General features: G+C 71.3%; 4 protein-coding genes across 6 annotated transcripts; 2 read left to right on the top strand and 2 right to left on the bottom strand.

The window, feature by feature from the left end:
• The first annotated feature begins 255 nt into the window (after positions 1–255).
• RDH5 (retinol dehydrogenase 5) lies at positions 256–2,256 on the top strand. The gene is made up of 4 exons (XM_086768970.1): positions 256–797; positions 1,356–1,614; positions 1,683–1,846; positions 1,940–2,256. The coding sequence occupies exons 1-4, from the start codon at positions 485–487 to the stop codon at positions 2,161–2,163; spliced, it is 960 nt and encodes a 319-aa protein (XP_086625096.1). The 5' UTR covers positions 256–484; the 3' UTR covers positions 2,164–2,256.
• A 458-nt stretch (positions 2,257–2,714) lies between these two features.
• On the bottom strand, positions 2,715–5,705 carry CD63 (CD63 molecule). Of its 3 annotated transcripts, none has more exons than XM_086768983.1 (8): positions 5,647–5,705; positions 5,341–5,414; positions 3,867–4,055; positions 3,705–3,779; positions 3,524–3,619; positions 3,272–3,415; positions 3,065–3,186; positions 2,715–3,034 (listed from the first exon to the last, which is right to left on the bottom strand). In XM_086768983.1, the coding sequence occupies exons 2-8, from the start codon at positions 5,404–5,406 to the stop codon at positions 2,971–2,973; spliced, it is 756 nt and encodes a 251-aa protein (XP_086625109.1). In that variant the 5' UTR covers positions 5,407–5,414; positions 5,647–5,705; the 3' UTR covers positions 2,715–2,970. The 3 variants fall into 3 exon arrangements, with proteins under 3 accessions (XP_086625109.1, XP_086625111.1, XP_086625110.1); XM_086768985.1 differs by having other exon boundaries at positions 2,715–3,001; positions 3,103–3,186; positions 5,647–5,700; XM_086768984.1 differs by lacking the exon at positions 5,647–5,705.
• Positions 5,706–6,286: 581 nt separating this feature from the next.
• On the bottom strand, positions 6,287–8,543 carry INPP1 (inositol polyphosphate-1-phosphatase). The gene is made up of 6 exons (XM_086768967.1): positions 8,514–8,543; positions 7,595–7,806; positions 7,459–7,519; positions 7,180–7,380; positions 6,915–7,089; positions 6,287–6,800 (listed from the first exon to the last, which is right to left on the bottom strand). The coding sequence occupies exons 2-6, from the start codon at positions 7,796–7,798 to the stop codon at positions 6,308–6,310; spliced, it is 1,134 nt and encodes a 377-aa protein (XP_086625093.1). The 5' UTR covers positions 7,799–7,806; positions 8,514–8,543; the 3' UTR covers positions 6,287–6,307.
• Positions 8,544–10,288: 1,745 nt separating this feature from the next.
• On the top strand, positions 10,289–17,730 carry GDF11 (growth differentiation factor 11). Its single transcript, XM_086768968.1, has 3 exons — positions 10,289–10,637; positions 14,409–14,782; positions 15,153–17,730. The coding sequence occupies exons 1-3, from the start codon at positions 10,289–10,291 to the stop codon at positions 15,531–15,533; spliced, it is 1,104 nt and encodes a 367-aa protein (XP_086625094.1). The 3' UTR covers positions 15,534–17,730.
• Positions 17,731–24,444: the final 6,714 nt, after the last annotated feature.

Below are 24,444 nucleotides of genomic sequence, written 5' to 3'. Positions count from 1 at the left end.
CAGGGGGTGGCAGCTGGGACCCCCCCTCGGTGCCACCCCACGGGCCCTGGGTCCCAGCCAGGCGCTGACGCGCTGCACACGGCTAATCCCCCGCACGCCGCGGGGCCCCCGGGCCAGCGCAAGGGAGGTGGGTCGGAGTGGGCCGGGGCTGGGTGGGGGGCACGGGGTGCTCGCCCCCACCCTGGGAGGACAGGGCTCAGCGCCCGGGATCCCTGGGCGCCCCACGGACAGAGACCCGCGCGGGACCCACTCCAGGGGTCCTCAGCCCCCCACCTTCTCCCACCCTCTGCCCAGGTGGGGGTCTGCGCCCCATGGTGTGGGGCAGCGCAGGGGGTCTGGGCGTCCCCTGCATGGGAAGGGGTGCGCAGCTTCGCCCGGCCAGCGAGGGGCCTGGGTTTGGCTTGGGGTGCAGGGGCCGAGCTGGGGGGGTGGCACGGCCCAGGACGCCCGGGCTCCTCTCCCACCGCCCCCGCAGACCCCCGCCATGTGGCTGTACCTGGCGCTGGCGGCGCTGGCCTGGGCGCTGGGCTGGCTGGTGCGGGACCGCCGGACCCTGCCCTCCGTCAAGGACAAGCACGTCTTCATCACCGGCTGCGACAGCGGCTTCGGCAACCTGCTGGCGCGGCGGCTGGCCCGCCGGGGCTACCGGGTGCTGGCCGCGTGCCTGACCCAGAAAGGGGCCGACGGCCTCGAGCGGAGCTGCTGCGGCCACCTCCGCACCACCCTGCTCGACGTCACCCGCTCCGACAGCATCCGCCGGGCCGTCGAGTGGGTGCGGGCTGAGGTGGGTGAGAAAGGTGAGAGCATGGGACAGGACCCAGGGGGGCGGGACGGGGTCCCATGAGGGGCTGGGAAGGAGCAGGGTGGGTGGTCTCAGGAGAGACGCTGTGGGACAAGAGGATGGGTCCCACCACGAGATGATACGGGGCAAGATGTCAGGTCCCACCAAGGGATGGGGCAGGACAGGGGGGCCCCAGAGGGGGTACAGCGCAGGACAGGGGGTGCAGGGGGTCCCCAGAATGGGGCTGTGGGGCAGTGGGGTAGGATTAGGGCTCCCGGCTGAGGTGTTATGGGGCAGGGTGGGGGGGTCCCACCAGGGCATTCCAAGGTGAAGGATGAGGGGGCTCTGGAGAGGGGCTGGGGGGCAAGATGGGCCCTGGCAGGGGGGTGCTGTGGGGTGGATGGGGAGTCCTGGAGAGCGGCTATGGGGTGGGGGTCCCCGCAAGGTGCTATAGGGTGGGATGGAGGGGAGGGTCCCACCATGGGTCCCGGGGAGGTGCCGCAGGGCAGGGACACAGAGGAGGGGACGGTGGCCGCCATCCCCAACCCGCGCGTCCCATCCATCCTGTCCCCAGGTCTCTTTGGGCTGGTGAACAACGCAGGGGTGGCCAACCCCATCGGCCCCACGGAGTGGATGGGGATCGAGGACTACCGCCAGGTGATGGCCGTCAACGCCTTCGGGGCCATCGAGGTGACACTGCAGTTCCTGCCCCTGCTGAAGCGGGCGCGGGGCCGCGTGGTCAACACCTCCAGCGTGCTGGGCCGCCTCTCCGCCAACGGCGGCGGCTACTGCATCTCCAAGTACTGCGTAGAGGCCTTCTCCGACAGCCTGCGGTGCGTGCCGGCCCCCCAGCCCGCCCCATGGCCCCCGCCCCGCGCCCTGACGCCCGTGCGTCCCGCAGGCGCGACATGCACCACTTCGGGGTGAAGGTCAGCATCGTGGAGCCCGGCTTCTTCAAGACAGCAGTGACCAACCTGGAGAGCATCGAGGCGTCCCTGCGCCAGCTCTGGGACCGCCTGCCGCCCGAGACGCGGCTCAGCTACGGCGAGGATTTCTTCCACAAGTGTGAGTGGGGGTGGGCGCCTGCTGCCTCGGTTTCCCCCGGCCGCCCGCCCCTGCCTGAACCCCCCCCCCCCGTCCCATCCCCGTGTCCCCCAGACCTCAAGGTGCAGCGGCTCATCATGAACATCATCTGCGACGCCGACCTCAGCAAGGTGACGCGCTGCATGGAGCACGCACTGGGCGCCCGGCACCCGCGCACCCGCTACAGCGCCGGCTGGGACGCCAAGCTGCTCTGGCTGCCCGCTTCCTACCTGCCCACCTGCCTCATCGACTTCGCCCTGGCCACCATCCTGCCCAAGCCGGCCCACCGCGTCCGCTAGCCCCCCGCCGCGGCCACCAGCCCCCCGCCAGGGCTGCCGGACCCCCCCCTCCCAGGGCTGCAAATAAACCGCCCGTCCTAGGTGCCGTGCGAACCGCCGCCTCGGCGCTCATCCCTGCGGCCGCCCCGGGGCGGGATGGGGTCCCTGTGTGGCGCGGGGACCGTCGGTGGCGTCACCGTGGCCCGTGGGGACCCCAGCCCCGCTGCAGCCACAGGGGTCAGCTTCCAGGCGCGCGGGGGACCCACAGGGACACTGCCACCGCCGCTGCCCTTCCACCAGCCCCAGCACAGCTTGGGGTCCCGCCGATGTGGCCCCGAACCAAGCCAGACCCCCCAGCTGCCCCCCAGCACCGGGGCGGGACAGGGCTGCTCACACCAAGACTGCGCGTGCTGAACCCCCACTCCCACTGCTCCCAGTGGGACCAGTCCCTTCCTGGCAGTTCCAGCACGGTTGCAGGATGGGGTGGCACCCACGGGGGGACCTCAAACGCCCACAGGGACCCCATCCTGCCCCACCACCCTAAGCCCGGCGGGCGCAGGGGGACAGGCGGCTCTACAGAAGCTTTTCTTTTTATTCCCAAACCCGGGGACGCCCCCCCGGCCCCCGCTGGCATGCGGGGAGGGGTCCCACGGCAGCGGCCCCCCCAGGAGGGGTTTGGCACGTGGGGCCCTGCCCCAGAGGAGCTTGCAGAGGGCGAGCAGAGGGGCAGCGGCCCCTTGAGCCCCCCGGGCAGGGGGCAGCGAGAGGTGGGGTCCGCGGCGCTGGCCGGGGGCTACATGACCTCGTAGCCGCTGCGGATGCCCTTCATCAGGCAGCAGGCGAAGATGATGCCCAGGATCTGGAGAGGGAGGGGGGTCCCCATCCTGCACAGCTCCACACGGGGAGGGGGGCTCAGCCCCACATGGGGGGGGGGAGGGGGGGCTCAGCCCCACGTCCTACCTCGAAGAAGGCGATGCCCAGCGCGACCGCGGCCACGATGAGGATGTTCTTCTTCATCCAGGCTTCGATGCTCTGGAGGCAGCCCTGTGGTGGGGCAGGGGGCTCAGGGGGCAGCCAGACCCCCAAGGCATGGCCAGGGTGGGGTGAGGGGGGCACGGGGGGTCCTCACCTTCTCGTAGACGGTGGCAGGGCTGGGGCGGATGTTGCAGGAGGCGGTGTTGACGCGGCAGCAGGAGTGAGGCACCGTGTTGTTGACCCTGAAGCGCTCGATGGTGGCCCAGTCCGTGTAGTTGTTGGCTCCGCAGCAGGTGAACTGGGGGGGGGGCGGGGGGGGGGGGCAGCCAGGGGGTCAGGGGGGCACCCAGGGGGTCAGAGGTCCCAGCCCCGGATGCCCACCCCTCCAAACCCCCCCATTACTCACATCCCTCTGGAGTTCGTCCACCGCCTCTGTCAAGGGCTGGTCCTCCCCGTACTTGCGCATGGCGTCCCACAGCCCCTCCTCCAGCACCGAGCGCACCTGGGGGGCCGGGGGGGTGAGAGAGGGGCGAGGGGGTCCCACGGCACCCGGGCGGGTCCGCGCCCCCTCCCCACGCATCCCCCACCTTGTCCTTGAAGACATATCCGGCGATGGCAGCAGCAATCTCCACCAGGAAGATGATGCTGAGCAGGATGGCAAACTGGGGGGGACGGGGAGAAGGTGGGGGTCAGGGTGGGGGTCCGGGTGGGGGTCTGGGTGGGGGTCCGGGTGGGGGGGGGGTGCTCACCGTGGTGACCATGCAGTAGCTCTCCTTCCAGGCACCGCAGCAGCCGAAGAAGGAGATGAAGAAGATGATGACGCCCAGGACCAGGATGGCGATGGGGGTGCTGGACGCGGAGGCGGCGCTGACCGCCAGCGCCTTATCCAGCGCCACGCGGGCGTAGATGCCGATGGCGATGAGCGCCACGCCACACACCTGGGGGGCGGGGGGCGTCGGGGTGCTGCTGCAGCCCCACGGGGCCACGACCCCCCCAGAGCTGGCGAGGTGGGGGCGTCACCCCTTTCGGGGGATCGAGCAGCTGCGGGGTTTGGCCCCAAACTGGGTACTACCCCCCAACCTGGGGGTGACGGGGTGGCGGGATCTTCTCCCACGGGGCGCAGAGCGGTGGGGGGGCCCCGGCCCTGCCCCACAGCTGGACAATCCCTGGCCCCACTGCGGCAAGCGGGGGGCGAGGCTGGCGGCCACGGGAACGCCGGGAAGTCCGGGAATTCCGGCCTTCCGGCCACGGTGAGAGGCCTCGGCGGGGGGACCCGGCAGCAGCCCCCCGCCCTGGGGACGGCGGGGGGCCGGGGGCACCGTCCCGTCCCGGTGGGCACCAGCAGCCCCGCGGCCCTTCCCGGCGCTGGGGAAGGAGCTGGGTGTCACCCCGTCTCGGGCACCCCCCCTGGGTGGGACCCCCACGGGTGGGACTCCTCCAGTTTCCCCGTGGCGGTGGGGACCCCCCGCCCCGGCCCTGTTTGCTCGCGGGGCGTGGGCGAAGAGCGCCGGGCCCGGCCGCCCGCTGCGCAAACACTCGGGGCCGGGGGGGCCGAGGGGGGGGGGCCGGCGCCCGCGTCCCCGTCACGTCCCCCCCGCGCTGGCGGGCGGCCCCGGCCCCCCCGGCGTGACTCAGCCCGGCGGGGTCCGGGTGGGGACGGGACCGGGACGAGTCACTCCCTGCGTGGGGGGACGGAACGACGGCTGGGAAGGCGCCCGCCCCCCCGCGCCCCCCCGCACCCCGCTGCGGCCGTTGGGCTCCTCGCGCCTCTTTCCTCACCCCGACTTCCCCAAACCCACACCCTGCCCTGTGCGGGGACCCCGGCCGGGCCGGCCAGGAGCCGCGGGGCCCGGGGGGAACGCGGTCACCCGTGGGGCCCCCACCCTGACCCCGGGGGCTCCGCCTCGCCCGGCTGGCGTGTGCCGGCCTCGCCCTGCCCGGCCTTGTTACCCCTGGAGCCTACTGACGGCGCGGGGTGGTCGCCGGGCCGCCCGGTGCCAGGCTTCTCCCAGAGCGGAGGTCCTCGCCCCCCCCCCCCCCCCCGTGCCCCTCCAGGCAGCAGCGTCCCCCCCTGCCCGGCGGGGAAGTGCCCGTCTGCCCGGTTCTGCTGGCCCCGGGCCCCCCCGGGCCCGCCCCCGGGCCCTCTCTCGCCCCCCCCTCGGTTCCCCCGGTGCCCCTCGCCCCCCTCCTCGGTTCCCCCGGTCCCCCTCGCCCCCCACTCACCCAGAAGATGAAGTTGAAGATGAAAACCAGGAACTTCACGCATTTCATCCCGCCCTCGACCGCCATGGCCCGTCCTGCGGGAGCGGCAGCCTCAGCCCCAGCACCGGCACCGGCCCCGGTCCCGGTACCGGCCCCCGCCCCGCCCCGCTCCGCGGCCCCGGCCCCCGCTCCCGCTCCCGCTCCGCTCCCGGTGCCCGAGTCCCGACGCCCCGGTCCCGGCGCGCTCCCCACCCGGTACCGGCACCGGTAGTGCCAGAGGTAGGGGTAGGGGTAGGGGAATCGGTACCGGAGCCCCCGGCCGCTCACCGGTGCCGCCGCCGCCCGCTCCGCGATCACGTGACGGGGCCGGGGCGAGGCAACCGGACGGGGCCCGCCTCGCCGCCACCTCCCCCCCCGCCCCGCCCCGCCCCGCCCCGCCCCGCCCCCCCCGGGCCGCACGGACACGGGGGTGCGGGGACGCTTTAATGGTGGCACGGGGAAGGGACACGGGGCACACAGACACGGGGGGGTCGCGCGGGGGGGTCCCGAAGCTCCCGCCCCGTCCCACAGCCCCGGCGCCTCCCGCTCTGCGTCCGGGGGTCCCGGCTAGCCCGGCCCCGGGGACCCTGCACCCCTGTCACCCCACACCCGGGGCCCCGGACACCCCATCCCCTGCACCCCAAAGTCCCGGCTGACCCATGCCTGCACCCAGGGTCCCGGCCACTCCACACCCTGCGCCCCTTGGTCCCTGTCACCCCACACCCCGCACCCCAGGGTCCCAGCCACCCTGCACCCCAGGGTCCTGGCCACCCTGCACCCCAGGGTCCCGGCTACCCCACACCCCGGGGTCCTGGCTACCCCACACCCCGTGCCCCTTGGTCCCAGACACCCCGCACCTCTTGTTCGTGGTCCCCGTCACCCCACACCCTTCACCCCGGGGTCCCACCCACCCTGCACCCTTCACCCCGGGGTCCCAGCCGTCGTGGGCTCAGAGCCCCGGCGCGGTGGCCAGCGCGGCCAGCACGGCCTCCAGCTGTGGGGGGTGTACATAGGCCACGAGGCCGCCCCGGTTCACCCAGCGCTCGGCCCCCGCCGCCCCCTCGGCCGGGCGGTTGTAGAGCAGCTCGGGGGGGGGCCCGGCATCGCCCGCTCGCCGCGCCCGCAGGGCCTCCGCCAAGGCCACCACACCCCCGCCCAGGGCCCGCAGGATGGCGTGGGGGGCGCAGGCGTCCCAGGTGAAGGTGCTGGCCTCGGAGAGGACGTAGGCGTCCGCCAGCCCCAGGATGACGCACAGCATCTTGTAGCCGGCGCCAGCGGCGAAGCGCAGGCCGCTGCCGCAGAGGGGTCCCAGGGCCTCCCGCACCGCCGGCCCCTCTGCCCGGCTCAGCACCACGCGGGGCGCGGGGCACGGTGGCGGGGGGCTCAGCGAGCTCAGCCGCGTGTCACCGAACGCAATGCCCCAGTGGTACCTCCCCTGCCACCTGCGGGGATGGGGACCCTGAGCGCGACCCCCCCTGGCCCCCAGGCTCTCCCCAGCCTCAGGGGGCCAGGATGGGGCCGTGCCCCCTGCCCCGCCGCTCTCCCGGTGCCGGTACCTGCGGGTCAGGGGGTCCCGGCGGAAGAAGGGCTCGTTGATGACGCCCAGCACGGGGCAGCCCGTGCGCCGGTCGTAGGCCCCGATGAGCACCAGCGCCGAGCGCAGCCCCGCCGGGACGATGCCGTCGATGGGGGCCATGTCCTCGCGCCCCCCGATGTACTCGTTGGTGGAGTCTGCGGGCGCAGCCCAATCCGCCGGGGCTCAGCCACGGCACTGCGTGCAGGTGGGGGTCCCGCAGCTACCCTCTCCCAGCACCCCCTCACCGATGGGGTCTATCCAGACGGCCAGGTCCTGGGGGGGGATGCTGAGCGCCACGCCGGCCAGCTCTGCGTCCCCCAGCGCCACGTCCCCGTGTGCAGCGGCCGCCAGCAGGTCCGCGGCCGCTCGTTCGGGCTCCAGCACCGAGAGCAGCAGGGCGGCGGTGTCCCCCGGCGTGGCGCAGACCCGCACTGCCACTGTCTCCCCTGCCAGCACCGCGACCTCAGCCACGGCCCCGCAGCCCCCGGCGTGGGGGGACCCCGGCCCCGCGGCCCCCAGCTCACCCTGCGTGTTCCTGAACTCGTTGGACTCCTCGCCGTGGATGTGGCCCCGCAGCTCAGGGAACTGGGGGCAGAGGGCGGCTCAGGCGGGGCACGGGGGCATCTGGGGCTGCCGCAGGACCCCCATCCTGGCCCCTACCTCAGTCCCCAGGTCGTGCTTGACGACCTCCTGGATGAGGACGTCCGCCAGCGTCTTGAAATCCCGCGGGAACCGCGTGTTCCGGTCGGGCCCCGTCTTCTCGGCCACCAGCAGCTGGAAGAGGGGCTCCTCGTCCCGGCACAGCCGCGCGATGCGTGCCGCCTTCTCCGAGGCGCCCACCACGGCCTGCAGCAGCCCCGCCATGGCCGGGCCTGGGGGGCACAGCGCTCAGGGGGGCTCCGGCCGCCCCACGGCCCCCAGCAACACCCCGCGGCCCCGAGCCCCCTGCCCGCAATTGACGGGCCGCGTCCGGCCCGGCTCAGGCCCCAGGGTGGGGACCCAGCTGAAACTGTCCCGCCCGATGGCTGAGGGCACGGCCTGGGGTGGAGACTGGGACGGGGACGTGGAGACGTGGGGACACGGGGACACGGGGATGTGGATGTGGGGATGCGGGGACATGGGCACACGGGGACACGGGGACACGGGGACACGGGGACATGGGGACACGAAGACGGGCACGTGGGGACGTGGGAGTGGGCACACGGATGGGGGGCTGTGCCCGGCCCAAGACGCGGCCCCACTGCGAGGTCCCCGCGTGGAACGGGGGGGGAGGGGCCTGTCCCGCGTGGAGGAGGAAGCAGCCAGGCGTGGGGGGGGGGCAGGTCCCCGCTGCACCCCCAGAGAGGTGGGGGGTGACGGGGCCGCAGCCCCCCCGCGGAGGGGACACTCTCAGTGACGCCCCGGGGCCGCGCCGCGCGTGGGAACCCCCACCCTCGGGACCCCCCCACGCGGGGGATGCCCTTCCAGAGTCTCGCCCTCCCCGCACCGTGGAGCGGTCCCCACTCCCTGCGACGCCCCCGTGGGGGGGGATCCCGGGGACCAACGGGAGCCCCCCGCCCCCCCCCTCCGTTGCCGTTACCGGGGCCGGTGCCGCTGACAGCTCCTGGGGGGCGGCCCGTGGGGCGGGGGCAGCCCGTGGGGCGGGGCCAGCCGAGCCGCGTCACGCCACGGCCTTAACCCCCTCGGCCCCGCAGCCCACGCGTGGAGTGGGGACACACACACACACACACGACCGCCGCCTCCCGAACCCCGCGGCCCCGGGACCGGTGACACCATGGTCGCGGGGGAACCTCCGAAACCGGGACCCGGCGGGGGGGCAACAGCGGGGCTACCCCTCCTCCCCAATCCCTGGGACCCCTGACCCCCCCGGACCTCTCCTCCCCAGGACCCCCCTTTTCGGGAGCCCCAACCTCCCCGGGAACTGCCCGGGACCCCCCAGCTCCCAGGATCTCTCATCCCCGGGACCCTCCGGGACCCTCGACTCACTCGGGACCCCCGGGGAAACCCTAGGACCCTCGACTGCCTCCCAGAACCCCCTCTCCCCGGGACTCTCGACCCCCTTGACCCCCCCCGGGACCCCCTGGGGACATCCAACCCTTGGGACGCCCCTTATCCGACATCCCCCGAGAGCTCGGACCCTCTGTCTCCCCCCGGCTCCTCCCTAGGATCCCTCCAACCCCCAAGGACCCCCCGTCTCTCACACCCCCTGGGAGCCTCGACCCCCTCAGGACCCCCAGAGACCCCCCGAGACCCCGACTCCCCCCAGGACCCCCTCTCCCCGGGACCCCCCCAGCTTGCCATCGCGGTGATCCCGCCCCGGGCCGCGCGGTGGCGCTCTCGTCCCGGCGCTGCCCCGTTCGCTCCGGGTTTTTTTTTTTGGGGGGGGGGGGTTATGGGTTTTTGTTTTTTTTTTTGTTTTGTTTTGTTTTGTTTGTTTGTTTGTTTTTATTTTTTACCGGTTTCAGGTGCGAACGCGCCCGTTCCGCACCGGCGCCCCCTAGCGGGATGCGCTGCCCCCACGCTCCCACCGGGGGCAAAGGCACCGCTCCCCCCCCGTTCCCCCCCTTCCCATTTCCCCACCGGGGCTGAGGAGGTGCTGAGTTGGGGGGGGTCGCAACGGGAACCCCCCCGCCCCGAGCGGGAGCGGGACCGCGTCTCCCTCTTTTCGCCCCTCTCCATGGTTCTGATGGGGTCGGTGCTGGGGGGGGGCGTGGAGGGGGACGAGCATCCCCTCTTTTGGGGGCGGCGCGGCGGGACCCCCAACTCCCAGCCTCCGGCCCCGCCGCACTTACCGGGAGTTGGGGGTCCCGTCGCGCCGCTCCCGGATTTTTGGAGAGAGGGGGGGCTGTGCGGGAGCGAAGCGGGCGGGGCCGTTACCGGTGCGGGGGGGGTTGGAGGGGGGGGGGGTTCAGCGACAACCGGTGCCAAGCCCCTGCCAGAAACCCCTCTTTTGTGCGCCCGCAGCCAATCAAGGCCGCTGACATCACGCTTCTCCCGGGGTATAAAAACCCCGGGGCCGCCGCTGCTGCCGCTTTTTTTTCTTAAACAAACCCCCCCCTTTTTTTTTTTTCCCTTTTTTTTTTTTTTCTTCCATCACCCCCTTCTCCCCCCCCCCCCGGCTTCCCCGCCCCCCGTTACCGCCTTCCCCCCGTTCCGCGCCCCTTGCGCGTTGCGGTGGTGGAAGCGGGGCGGGGGGGGCCGGCCCAGGCGGGGACAGGGGGTTTTGTTATTATTTTTTTATTTATTTTATTTAATTTTTTGGAGGGGGCTGCGCTCCGTCGCGCTGTTCTGGGGGGTTTGGGGGTGTTTTTGTGGGTTTTTTTTTGTTGTTTTTTTTTTTTTCTTCCCCCCGCTATGGCCCCGCTGTGGCTGTGCCTGCTGGGGTTGGCGCTGGCGGCGGGGGGGTCGGGGGAAGCGCAGCCCCCCGCCTCCGAGCCCGCCTGCCCCGTCTGCCTGTGGCGGCGGCACAGCAAGGAGCTGCGGCTGGAGAGCATCAAGTCGCAGATCCTGAGCAAGCTGCGGCTGAAGGAAGCGCCCAACATCACCCGGGAGGTGGTGAAGCAGCTGCTGCCCAAGGCCCCCCCGCTCCAGCAGCTCCTCGACCTCCACGACTTCCAGGGGGACGCGCTGCAGCCGGACGAGTACCTGGAGGAGGACGAGTACCACGCCACCACCGAGACCGTCATCAGCATGGCCCAGGAAAGTCAGTGCCGCCTTTGTTCCGCCCCGCCGCCGCCGAAAACTTCGCCGGCCGGCTCCCCCCCCCCTGCCCCGGGACCCCCGACAGCCCCCGGGACCACCATCTCTCCCGGGACCCCCGTCGTCCCCGGGAGCCCCATCTCTCCCGGGACCCCCATCGTCCCTGAGACCCCCAGTCCCCCCGGGACCCCCGTCCCTCCTGGACGCCCGTCCCCTTCAGGACCCCCAGTCCTCCCCCGGACCCTTCATACTCCCCTGGGGCCCCTCATCCACCCCTCGCGTCTCCTCATCCCCCTGGGACCCCCCCTCTCGCAGACAGCGTCCCCCCGGGGCTCCCCTTCCTCCCCCGATTCGCAGCCCCCCCCCCAAGCCCGTGGCGGCTCAGTGCGGGGGTCGGGGGGGTCCGGGGGACGCGGGGACACCAGGACGGGACAGCGCAGCCGGGAGCAGGCACCGAGAGAAGGGACTGGGAATGGCCAGGGGGAGCTGGGACAGGATACTGGGGACTAGGACCTGGAACTGGGACCTGGCACTGCCTACTGGGACCGGGGCACTGGGGACTGGGGACTGGGATCCAGCGCTTGGCACTGGGACCCGGCACTGGGGACTGGGACCTGGAAACTGGGACCTGACACTGTGTACTGGGACCAGGGACTGGGGACTGGGACTCATCACTGGCACCAGCCTGAGCGCTGACACTGGTGTGGCGAGCTGGGACCCGGCACTTGACACTGGGATCTGGCACTGGGGACTGGGACTCGGCGCTGGCGCTGGGACCAGACGGGGGGCACAAGACAGATGGGACAGTGACCCCCTGGTCTCCAGGGCCTCGCCGGGCAGCGGGTGCCAGTGCTCGCCTCCTGCCGTGGCACGCGGCAGGGTGACACTAGGGTGACGGCAGGGTGGCGGTGACACCAGGATGACGGCAGGGTGACGGCAGGGTGACAGTGACACCAGGGTGATGGTGACAGCGGGGTGACACCAGGGTGATGGTGACAGGCCCCTGCCTCCCGGGCCCGCCCGGGCCGGTGCAGCGAGGGGCCGCGAGGGTCCGTGGTGGGAAGGCGGGGGGGACGTGGCTCTGTCCAGCTGGGGGCTGTGCGGCGGCTGCACCCCGCACCTCTCTGTGCCTCAGTTTCCCCCGGCGCCGCGTGTCCGGCTCCACCTGCTCCAGTGGGGCGAGGCCGTGGGAGCCCGGGGAGGGGGCCGGGGGGCCCGGGTGTGAAGGGCGAGCGGAAGGGAGGGAAGTGTGAGGCGCTGCCCCCCCCCCCCGCAGCCTCCCGACGAATTTCCTTCCCAGGCATTAATAGACTCGGGCAGCTTTGAAATTTTATTACCCATAAAATTGACAACACGCTGGGGTTTTCCTCCCTGCGCTGCGTTAACGCTCACTGCCCCCGGCCCCCCTCTCCTGCCCCTTAACAGCTCGGGGGGCCCCCAAAATAAACCCCAGAGGGCGGCCCCCTCCTTGCGCGCGGCCCCGCGCCAGGGGTCCTGCAGCCGGATGTGCCACGGGCTCCGGCCTGCCCCGGCCCCGGCCGCTGCGTTATTATTATGATTTTTTCCTCCCTCCTCGCCCCCGCCGCGGCAATTGTGTGGGGTTTTATGGTTCCCGAACAGAAGGAGGGAAAGGGCTTCACAGGCAGCAGAGCCATAAAGCTCTCAGGTTCCCCCGGCCGCCCCTCGCCCCCGTTAATCCCAGCCACCGCCCCCGGCACTCCCGCCCCCCCGGGTGCTTTAACGGCAGAAGGGACCCGGGAAGGTTAATTGGGTCCTAAACCCCTTTGGGGGCTACCCGTGACCCCCGCGACCCGCGGGGTGGAGGGAGCTTAATGAGGGGCGCTGGGGGGCCGGGGAGAGGGGCTGGTGGGGGCCGGGGGCTCGCTGCCCTGCGGAGCCGCTCAAGGTCAGCAGGACGCGGGGACGCAGCAGAGCCACCGCCGGCACACGGCACCACGGGGAGTCGGGGGGTCCCTGGACCTGGGGGGTCTCTGGTCACCCATGGCAGGCGAGGGGTTAACGGGGCAGACGTGGGAGCCCCAAATCTGGGCCCGGTGGGGACAGAGCGGAGTCGGGGGCTGCCCCCCTCCTGGCACATCCGCAGCTGGAACCGATGTCCCCGTAACGCTTATCGCCGGTTGCTGCAGCGATGGGACGAGCATCCTGGCACCACCGCAGCCCCGTGCATGGCACAGAACCACGCCGGGACCCCCGGCAGCCCGGACCCCCGTGCGTGGCACAGAACCGCTCCGGGACCCCCGGCAGCCCGGACCCCCGTGCGTGGCACAGAACCGCGCCGGGACCCCCGGCAGCCCGGACCCTGGGGCTGCGGGTGCCCGGTGTCCCCAGGATGCCAGGCCAAGCCCCGGGGCCGAGGAGGCTCAGCAGTGCTGCCGGTGTCACCGGTGCCGTGGCGAGGGTCTTCGCTGGTGGCTGAGGGACCTGCACTGGCTCCAGCGCTGCCTGGGAATCTCTCACTCAGAGACCCTACGAAAACACCCCCCCGGCGCTGCTGTCACCGCACGGTGAGCTGCCACGTCCCCTAAGGTCGCCGTGACCTCTGCGGTGCGGGACGGCGGGGGATCCAGAGCCCCTCGAGGTGGCCAGCGTCCCACGGTGATGGGTGGCAAAGCCAAGGGGATGGGGGGGGCACAACCTGCCCCGCATTGGGAGCCGAGGGTCCAGCGCGGCTTCGAGGGGCCGGCGGCGCGGGGGGGGCCAACTCCCCGGGCAGGTCCCAGGGGAGCGCGGGTTTAATCGGGGGCTTGTGCGCAGCAAATTGCCGGGAGGGGTTTGGGCAGCGGGCGCCCGCGGCCCCCCAGCCCCTGTCACTTTGGTTTATGTGCGGCGCGGCGGGGGGCTGGATGGCATTCCCGGGGCTGCGGCCGGTGTCGTGACCCCCATGTGTTCGGGGAGGCCGCGCGCGCAGCAAATGGCCCCGCGCTGCAGCTGGGTGCTATTAAACCTGACCGGTGCGGGGCAGGGGGAAGGGGGGGGACATTCCCCGCTCAATTCGACACAGATGTTCGCCGAGCAGGGAGGGCCGGCGTGCTGCCGCGGGGCTGGGGGAGGGCGGCGGGAGCCCCCACACCCGGCGGGGGCTCCGGGCTGTCGCCCCACCGGAATGGGTGTCCCTGTCCCCGTGGTGGCTGCTCGCCTTCGCTGTCGCCCTGGGCACAACCGGCCGGGGTCCCGGGCAAAGCACCCCCGCCTGCTTGGCCGAGGCCGGCAGAGCTGCGGGGCTGCCCCGAAACGGAGCCCGGGGGGGTGGGAGGTGGGAGATGGGGAGTGGGAGATGGCAGTGGGAGATGGGGGGTGGGAGATGGATGTCCTCTGAGATGCAGCCCTGGCTGCGCCGCTAGCGGGGAGCGCGGTGGTCCCCGGCTCGGTGCCTGGACCCCCCTGCGGCATTGCCGCATCCCCGGGGCCGCGGGATCGGGCGCATTCCCGGCTGTGACACGGGGATGTGTTGGGACCCAGCTGCCCCGGAGCAGGTGCTGCGGGGCCAGAGCCCCCTGCCCAGCTCAGCCCGGCTGTGCTCAGCGAGGGGCTGGGTCCCCGCGGCCCCCGCGGGGGGATCGCGAATCCCCGGTGCGCGGGGTCAGGGGGCCGCCGGGGGCCTTATTGCGAGTGGAGGGGCAGTGACCCCCGGGGCGGCCTCTGACCCGACCTTCAACTCCTAACGACCGAGGAGGAGCTCGCCCCGACCCCGCGGCCGCGGCGGTGCCGGGGGGGGGTCCGGGGGCCGCCCCTGACGCCTCCTTCCTCCCCGCAGCGGACCCCGCGGTGCAGATCGAGGGCAACCCCCATTGCTGCTTCTTCAACTTCAGCCCCAAGATCATGTTCACCAAGGTGGTGAAGGCGCAGCTGTGGGTGTACCTGCGCCCGGTGCAGCACACCTCCACCGTCTACCTGCAGATCCTCCGCCTGAAGCCGGTGACGGAGGAAGGCAGCCGCCACATCCGCATCCGCTCCCTGAAGATCGACCTCAACTCCCGCATCGGGCACTGGCAGAGCATCGACTTCAAGCACGTCCTGCAGAACTGGTTCAAGCAGCCGCAGAACAACTGGGGCATCGAGATCAACGCCTTCGACCCCAACGGCAACGACTTGGCCATCACCTCGCTGGGACCCGGCGCCGAGGGGCTGGTAGGTGGCCGTCGCGTCCCCGCGGCGCTGGCAGTGGGGGCTGCGCGGGGGGTCACGCGATGGCCCCGGTGCTGGGATGGGCGCAGGGCTCCTGGCTGTCCCCAGCGAGCTGGGGGGCAAGGGGACGGGCAGGGGTGGTGGTGCAGCTCCACGGGGACGATGCCAGCCCTGTGGGTATGATGCCAGCCCTGTGGGGACGATGCCAGCTCTGTGGGGCTGGTGATGTCCGCGTGGGGCTGTGTGGGACCTGGGGAGCTGGGGCGGTGGGGCGGTGGGGTGGTGGGGTGGTGGGGTGGTGGGGAGCCGGGACGGCGGGGCGGCGGGGCGGCAGGTCGGCGTCCAGAGCTCACCACCCCCCCCCTCTCCCCAGCACCCCTTCATGGAGCTGCGGGTGCTGGAGAACAACAAGCGCTCGCGGCGGAACCTGGGCCTGGACTGCGACGAGCACTCGACCGAGTCGCGCTGCTGCCGCTACCCCCTCACCGTCGACTTCGAGGCCTTCGGCTGGGACTGGATCATCGCGCCCAAGCGGTACAAAGCCAACTACTGCTCGGGGCAGTGCGAGTACATGTTCATGCAGAAGTACCCCCACACCCACCTGGTGCAGCAGGCCAACCCGCGGGGCTCGGCGGGGCCCTGCTGCACGCCCACCAAGATGTCCCCCATCAACATGCTGTACTTCAACGACAAGCAGCAGATCATCTACGGCAAGATCCCGGGCATGGTGGTTGACAGATGTGGGTGCTCCTAGAGCCCGGCGGGTGCTGCCCCTCTGCCCTGCGCCCCCTCCACCACAGACTCCTTCTTTCTTCTACTGTTTTCTGTTGGTTTTTTTTTTTCCTTTTTTTTTTTTTTTTTTTTTAAATACAAAGAACAAGCGTCAAAATAATTCCTTTGGATGTTGGGGAAAGAGACAGAGAAGAAAATCCCCCGGAGAGACGCTGCACCAAACCTGCGCTTCGACATGCATTGTGCAATAAAGCAACCGGACGGAGAAGGGAAGGGGCGGCCGGGACCCCCAGCACCGTCGAGCCCGCCCGCGGCACCCAGGGCGGCACAGCTCTTCGCCGCACGGCTCTCCTACCCCAGCTCGATGGCCGCGGGGAGAGGAGCCCCAGCAGACCCCGCGTCTCCTCGCATCCGGAGCGGCAGCGGGGACCGGGACGCCCCTGCCCGCCCTGCGCCACGGTGACAGCCCAGGGCGGGTGGCCCTGTCCCGGAGCAGCCGACGGCCCCGTCGCCACAGCCCCGGGATGGGAGCTCAGCCGGAACCAGGACAGCAGGATCCGGCAGCAGGACCCCCGGGACGGGCGCGCCGGGGCGGCTGGGCCACGCGAGCGCTGGCGGCAGCTCTGGCCTGGGAGGAAACCGTCTCCCTTCTTTAATTTATTTATTTATTAATCACCCTCCCGGCTGGCGCCTTGCTGCAGGAAGCCCCCGCTCGCCCTGGGCCCTCCCTTCACACCGTCGCCACCGTCCCTGCACCCACGACCTTCGGCGGGGACGGCTCCAGCCCCACAGCCCCCCGGGGACCAGCCGGCACCGCCAGCGTCCCCCGGCATCCTCAGGCACGGACGGCTCGAGGGGAACGGAGCTACCGCCCGCGCTTTGCACCCGGCCCTGGCACCGCTGGCGGGATGGCGCCGCTCGCCCCGGTGCCCAGCGCTGTCCCGGGGTGGCCGGAGGAGCCGGGGCTCGGGGGTCTCTCCTGGCGGGAGGGAGGGCGGCCGGTGGGCCAGGGTTATCCGCAGGCGGCACCGGCCAGAATTGGACAGCGGCTGCGGCTGGGGAGAAATTCCGCTTACGCGGCAGATTCGCCTCCCGCTGCCCTCGGCGCTGGGATCATTTTCGCGTGAGAACAGGCTCCCGCTTTCCCAAGAGTTCAGCCGCCCCGGCGGCTCCAGCAGTTCCTCTCCGCTCGTGCCGCGGCTGGAGTGATGCAAGCGGGGAGCCATCCCTGGCGCCATGCGGCCGCTGACCTCGCGCCGGGGTGGAAATGGCGGCTCTGCGTGTCCCGGGGGAGCCCCTGCGGACCCCGGCCCCAGCACTTATCCCCAGGGTGCCGGACGGGAGACGCCTGCGTCCCGCCTCACCCGTGGCACCGTGGGACAGAAGCTTCAGGGCCACGCGGGGAACGACCCTGTGGCCGCAGCCGGGCCAGCTCGGCACGTCCGCACCCCGCGTAGCACTTAGGGACGGCGCCGGGCGGCCGGGGACCGGGCGGGCGCCGGGGCAGTCGGGGAGCTGGGGGCACCCGGGATGTTTAGCACTTGTCCCCAGCTCCGCGGAGCCCAAAGCGCTTACGAGGACCAGGCTGCCCCGGCGCGAGGACGTGGTGCTGGCCAGGCCCTGCTGAACCCCGGCGCTGCCGAACCCCGGCCACCCCGCCTGGCGCTGAAGCACTTAGGGCCCCTCACGCCGCGCTCCGGGCACCGCCGGGGTCTCGCCACCGGCACCGACGCTGCTGGCCCGGTGGCTCTGGCGATGGCGGCTCTGTGGCCTCAGCTCGTGGCAGAGTCGGAGGCGAGGGGATGGAGCAGCCCCCCAGCCGCCCCCACCCCTCGGTGCCGGGGACCAGGGCAGCCCCTCTCCCCACCCTTCAGTGCCTTTCGGGGGCCGCACCCTCCGTCACGCCGGGTCTCGGTGCAGAGCCGGTGTGTCCCGTGCCGTCGAGCCAGGGACAGCACCTGCGTCCCCGTGTGGCGCCCTCCGCCCCGGCGCTGCCCGCGTGACGCCGAAGGGGACGGTCCTGGCGAAGTCGCTGATGGAAATGTTTTGCTGGTCCCTGCTTCGCTGCCACCCGGTGTTTCCGGACCACGAGGGCTCGTCCGGTCCCAGCCGTTGCTGCTCCCCTCCGTCGCTGAGAACACAGCGGCCGCGGCCAGGGACATGCCGGAGGGGAAGCACCGTCCTGCCATTGCCAGCGCCGGGGCACGGCACAGCCACCGCCGGGAAAGAGCCGGAAGCTGCTCAGAAGGGACTGGAAGGGGCACAGAGCCGCCCCGGCCGTGGGATCCCGCTCCAGGGTCCGGGGAGCCACAGCCTGGCTGGGATCCGGCTGGGATCCACCTGCAGCATCGCCCCGGCCGTCGCCAGGTGCCAAAGCCCCGTCTGGCAGCCTGGCGCTCGGGGCATGTGGCCCTTCCCCGGGGAGGGGGAACGGCGGTGATTCGGGGCTGGGAAGCACAGGATGTGCCCGGGCCAGGCGCTCCGCCCCTTGAATAAGGGGGCGGCCGAGGCAGGTGGGACCCCCGCGGGCACCGTCCCCCCACAAGCACCATCCCCCTGCTCCTGTGCAGCAGCCGCCGCGGGGACCAGCCCGGTGCAGGGCCCACAGCCGGGGGGTCCAGCCGCCCCGTCCGCCGCCACGGGGCGCCCCAAACCCACAGCCCGTCACCCCAAAAGCCCCCGCCGGGCCCCGGGGCGGCTGTTGCAGGCAGGTGGCGCTGAAGAAGAAAGGATGGGGCCGCCCTGGGCACTGGGACCAGTCAGCCCCGGGCACTGGGGGGGCGGCACTGGTCCCAGTGCTGCGGGCTGGCCAGCCCGGGGCGGGTGGGGGGGCCCGTCAGTGTATTGTTATTATTTACCCGGTGTATTGGTCCTGTGCGTAACGTCTTAGGTTCTTTTTCTGTTTGTTCGTTCGTTGTTTTGTTCCTCGTTCTGTCGTTCGGGGGGGGCAGGGACGCGGCTGCTGGGGCAGGGGCTCGGGATGGGCCCCGGGGTTGGGGGGGACACGGCCGGTCCAAATTGCACGACCAGAAGGCCGTGGATGGTTGGGAGGGGATTTAATCGCGTGACCAAACACAGCACTTGAACATCAAAAAAAAAAAAAAAAAGAAATAATAAAAAAAAGAAATAATAAAAAAAAGTATTTAAAATAAGAAATAATCCAAGAGTTCGAGCTTCCAGCTCCATCCCGCAGCAGGGGCTCCCCCGCGCCGGCGGCACCCACACCCCCAGCCAGCACCGCCGGCGCTGCGCCCCCCGCGCCATCGCCGTCCCACGGGATGCCGGTGTTGCGCTGCCAGCTCAGCCGCAGCACACGGGTCACCGTGACGGAGCCGCGCAGTGACGCCAGAGCTGGCGGTGGCCTTGGGGACGCTGAACGCTCCCTGCGAAACGTGGGTGTCGCGGAGAGTGAGCGCAGCGCCAGCGGCTGCCGGGCTGGGGACCCATTTGCACTACGGGAGCTGGCGCAGAGACAAGGACAGAATCGCCTTCGCCGGGCGCGGGGATCGCTGCGTCTGCGCCACCACAGCTTCTCCTCGCTGCCAAGGCGCTGCCGGCCCCACCGCACTGCCACGCAACCCCACTGTCCCAGCATGGGAGAGGGGGCTCCAGCTGCCAGCCGCGGGCGCCAGGCGCGGGGAGGCTGTGCCAGCGCCGGGGGACGGAGGGGACCCGTGAGGGACGGGGACCTGGCAGCAGCTCCGGGGCTGTCACAACGCTCGGGACACCGCCGACACCAACCCGCGCTCCTCGTGCGCGGCCATGGCGGCTCCTGGCCGAGCCCCTGCGCCGCAGGCAGAGCCGGACCCGCTCCCCGGGACGCCACGGGGGGACCCTGCTCGGCCACCCCCTCACACCATGGCCTCGGCACAAAGCTCCTCTCGGCGATGCCACCCTCCACCTCTGCCACCGGGCCGGCGCCCAGCACCCGCAACGGAGGGAGCGGACGCTCCTGGCGTGGGGGACGGGACGGGATGGGACAGGACGGGCGGACTTGCGGCTCCTCGGTCACACACCGGATTAGGAAGGGCTGCAGGAAAGGAAAAGCTTAACGGGCATCCCAGTCACCTCTGCGTTGTGCGATGGACGTTCGGTCTGTAACCCGCGGTTGTCTCCTGCGTACGGCATCACAGCCGCTGCTCTGCCCGGTTCCGGCCTCCCTTGGTTTTTTTAGACTTTTTGTATAATAAAAAATTTATATAGCCAAAAAGGAGAAAAAAAAAGGAAAACTGCTGACAATGCATTTTGCTTGGGTTACTGCGCTCTGCTCGCTGCCCCTCGCCCAGACCCTGCCCCTCGCCGGCACCGGATTCCGGGGTCGGGACCAGATCCCAGGGTCGGCCCCAGATCCTGAGGTCAGCCCCGAATCCCCTCCGGAGCAGGGAGGGAGGAGGCCGGGTGGGGCCTGGAGGGACGCGAGCAGCCCCGCTGTTCCCCGGGGCCTTCGCCCCACGTGCCGATCCCGGGACGAGCCCTCGGCCTCTTGGTCCGCTCGCCCAGCTCCGCAGGGGCTGTGTCACGGCAGCCCCCGCGCCCGACCCCGCCGTCCCCTCCCGCCCGCTCCCTCGGGAGCTCCTGGCCTGCTCCGGCGACGCCGGCTCGGGAAATATTTCCTAATGCTTCTCATTTTTCCCACGCTCCCGACGCTGGCCGCACACCACGGACAAGTGGATGAGAGGGGACGAAATCCGCCCCGGTGTCCTGTGCCCGGCTTGGAGCCGCTGGTGGCCGAGGACATTCCCGAGTTTATCTCCCAGCTGGGCCAAACCGCAGCCCCCTCCCCTGCCAACCCCCCAAACACCCTCGTTCTTGCGCTTTGGCAGCCGCCACCAAGGCGACAGCTCGCGAACCCGCCCAGGAGAACACGACCCCCCCAAACCTGCTCAGACCCCCGCTGGAGGAGGTCCCTCCCAGCAGAGACCCGGGGGGAGCAAACCCCGGTGGGTGGGCGTCAAGGAGGGGACGGAGGATGCAGGGTGGGGATGGAGGATGCAGAACGGGGATGGAGGAGGCAGGACGGGGATGGAGGACGCGGGACGGGGATGGAGGACGTGGGATGGGGATGGAGGATGCGGGACGGGGACGGGGACACCCCACACGGGACCACCGGCTGTGGGCGATGGCGAGAGCCACATCCCCTGGGTGGGAGCCCCCCGCCCGCCAGCCCCCGCTTCCTCCCAGCGCAGCCCCCCGTTGTAAAGCCGGGATTTACAAGCGGCCCCAGCGCCGGGGGAGCCGGGCTCGGGCAGCCTTTATGGAGCCTCATTAGGGGCGGCAGGTATGCCGGGAATGCCGCGGCTAATTACAGCCCGCGGGAGGGGACCGGTGGGCAGCGGAGGGTCGCTGCCCACGGGCCGGGAGCAGGGGCAATTCTGGAGCGGGCCAGGGCCGGAGACAAGGATGCGGCTCCGGCACGGGGTCTCACCGGACCCCGCCGGCTCGGTGGACGCTGGCCACTTCCCCATCCTCGAGCCGAGGTCCTGTGGGACGCGCGGGGCGGCTGCCGCTGCCCCGTTCCAGGCAGCACCACGTCCCCACCCTGCGCCCCTCACTCCCGTGGGTCCCGTCTGCGCCGCCTGCAGACCCCTGGCCCCGTTGCGGCCAAGAGCTCGCTGTGGGGCCGCGGGCGGCCGCAGGCCAGGCTGAGGTCTTGGCCGTGGTCGAGGACGAGGCGCCAAGGCCCAGCGACGCCAGAGCTGCTCCGGGGAGCCGCCTGCTCTGCCCTCCCTGGGCTCGGCTTCCCCGTGGACGCAGCTCCCGGGGACCTTCGGGACCCGCAGGACGGCACTGAGCCAGCATCACGCAACACGACGCAGCGAGGGCGACGACACCCTGCACCCCAACGCGCCCCCGGCTCCCCTGGCCCCGGGACAACACCCAGCTCTGGCCGGAGATGTGGCCCCGGCGGCGCAGCATCCCCGCCGCGACGCCTCCGCTCCACCCGCCGCCCCGGGGGTCTGCGGGGGCCCGGCCACGCCACCCACCCAGAGGGGCCCGGGGGGAGCAGAGGTCTGGGGGGGGGTGTATTTGCTTCGGAGGCAATGTCAAGAGTTTAACGAGCGCTTGCTTTTGTTCTGGTCACGTCTCCCCGAGGGCTGCACCCCACATCGCCGTCCCCCCCGGCCATCAGGTGACCTCATTCAGAGACCCGGGGGCAGGGCTGGGGGGGACAAATTAGGACAGGGACATCCGGACGACCACCCACAGCTGCATGGTGACACACCACGGCCCCGAACCTTCCCCTCCGCCGCCTAACAAGACCATCCGCACGCAACATTCCCAGTAATTAAACCGTCAACGGGGAGTTGGCGGAGCTCCACCAGCCTCGCTGCGGCACGGGGGGGACGCCAGAGCCAGGGCCATTATCCGGGAGAGCTGGGCAGGGTCCAGCCCCACCGCCGGCGGCAGGGCAGGATCCGCGCTGCCGCAGAGCTGGCACGCTGGCAGCGGCTCGGGGCCGTGCCCCGCGCTGGGGACAGGGCTCCCCGGGCACCCGCTGGCTCAGCGCCCTGGCAGCGCTGCCGCTCGACTTCGAGCCTGCGGCAGGGACGGGATTTCGACGCGATCCCCAGGACCCCCAAACCGTCCCGGGCTCTGGGCAGCAGGCTGCTGGCAAGCAGGACTTGAGGGGTCCCAGTCCCTGTCCCCCGCCAGCACATCCCCTACAGAGCCGCCTCCGCCGGGCTGCAGCGGTGCCGCGCCAGGAGGGACGCGGGGATGGGGGCAGCTGCCGTGGAGATGGCCCTGTGGGATGGGAGCTGCCCGCGGAGGAAGGGCAACGCTTGGGCTCCTCAGGGAGAAGGTGCCGGAGCACGGTGGGAGACCCTGAAGAGAGGAGATCGTTCCAGCCGCGGCCCACGGCCGCCTCCGGTGATGGAGACCCCCGCAGCGGCACCCAGCCCCGCGTCCACCGCAGCAGGTCCTGCAGCGCGGTTACGGCTCCCAGCTGCGGGAACAGCGGCACCAAGCCGGGCACGACGGCGGCCACGCTCATCGCCTTCGGCACAAGCGCAGGCGAAGGGCGGCGGCGGGGCTCGGTGCCGTCCCGCCTTGGGCTCGCCCGCGCTCCCAGGCTCCGCTCTTTTGTCTCCCCGTTTTGGTGAACCCGAACAAAGGGCGTTTCCAAGCCCACGCCGCGGGCCCGGGGGCAGGAGGCCGCTGGGAGACGAGGACGCGCGGCTGGAAGGAGGGACACGTTGGCAGTGCAGCACGCGTGCCCCCGCCGCGCTCCTCGCCCCATTGTGCAGACCCCCGGCCCCTCGCTCTCGGCCCCTCACTGGCCCGAGCCGTCGCCCCACGCGCCTTTGCGGCCCGCGCGTCTGCTGTGACGAGTGGCTTCATGCCGGATTTGGGCAGGGCTCGGTGTTACCAGCTCTCCCGCCGCAAGCCCCGGCCCTCCTTTTCTTTCGCTGGCTTTCCCACACTTTCCCCCGCTCATTGTGCGCCCGCTGCTTTTTTTCTCCCCCTATTCAGCCCAAATTAGTCACGAGCAGCCCTGGGCCTGCAGAGGAAAAATAAATTAGGTGGAGTTGGAAACGCAGGGCGAGGGGAACGACTCTCCCCGGCGCTCGGGAGGCGACAGCCCGGCACATGAGGATTCGCGTTCTCCACGGAGTGGCCCCGGCTCCTCCCCGGGCGCAGGAGCCAGGGAAGCGCCGGCGGCCCCGCTGCGGGGACTCGCGCTGGGCGCAGGGAAGGTGCTGGCACGCCACTGGCGGAGTGGAAGGCCCACGGCTGCCGCGGCCCCGGGGAGACAGGAGAGCGCGAGGCCACGGCCTCTCCTTGCCCCCCAAAGCTCGGGATGCTGCCCCCACCGAGGTGCAGCCCCCGAGAGCTCCCAGCGCAGCAGCCCCTCACGACACCGCCACGGCGGCGATGGCCGCGTCCCGGCTCTGCGGGGCCCGCGCAGCTCCCGCGGTGGGCGGGAAGGGCGATCGGCAGCCCCCCGAAGAAGCCAGCGAAGCCTGCAGGGGCCGGGGGGTCAGGGCTTCGGCCAGGCCACGCGAAGCCGACGTCGGGACAACGCCCCGGCTTTCGGCCCCGGCGGCCAAGCCTCCCCCTGCCCCAGCTCCCTCTCCCGGCGGCACGCTCCAGCCCGAGCCTCGCTGCGAACGGACAGACACCAGAGGCGCCTTGGAGAAGCAGTTTTATTATGAAACCGAGAACGAGACGCAGCGTCGGCCCTGGCACGCTACAAAACATTTCAAGCAAATAACCAGCAAAGATCATGAGCCAAATAGAAAATACATCTTACAAAATCTGACATACAAAAAAAAAAAATCAGAATAACGTTATCACACCGAGTCCGGGAGGAGCAAGGGAGCGTCGGTTCAGCCGGGACACGCCGCACCCCGCCCCCACGGCTCTCCGCTGCCCTTTGGGAAGGCAAACGAGCGGCCGGGGCCGGCTCAGCGCACCGAGGCACGCGGGCGCAGCCAGGCTGCCACCACCGACGGAACAGACGTGGTTTGGAGACTCCTACGTTAGAATTCCCTATATTGCTTATCAGGAACCGGGCGCAAGCCTCTGAACGCCAGGTGCGCGCGCACCCGCCGCTCTCAGCGTCTCCAGGAACCCAGCGGGACACGGCAGGCGACTCTCCGGCAGGAGGCTATGGTCAAAAACGCGAATCCTTCGGTGTCGGTCTTCAGACAAGAGGAGGATTTCAGCCACGGTGCCACCTACACCCCCAAGCAGACAGCTTTCTGCTCGTGCCTGGGCCAGGTACGCGTGGAGGGAAGCGCTGCACAGGGCCGGAGACCAACGCTCATGAGCGCAGGGAATTCTCCAGGCCGGCCAGGAGGGAAGGGCAGCGGGCAGCTCCTCGGCTGCCAGTGCAGCCCCCCGGCGCTGCCCCCACCTCTTCCCCCCAAGCCAGCGTGGGGAACGGCTCCGTACGGCTCCCGGGACCGCGCGCTGCCTGGAAAGTCTGC

The sequence above is a fragment of the Chlamydotis macqueenii genome, chromosome 29 (genome assembly GCF_036417535.1).
Source record: "Chlamydotis macqueenii isolate bChlMac1 chromosome 29, bChlMac1.mat, whole genome shotgun sequence".
NCBI lineage: Eukaryota > Metazoa > Chordata > Aves > Otidiformes > Otididae > Chlamydotis > Chlamydotis macqueenii.
The sequence above is the reverse complement of the archived record's forward strand: the minus strand, read 5'-3'. Positions and strand labels throughout refer to the sequence as shown.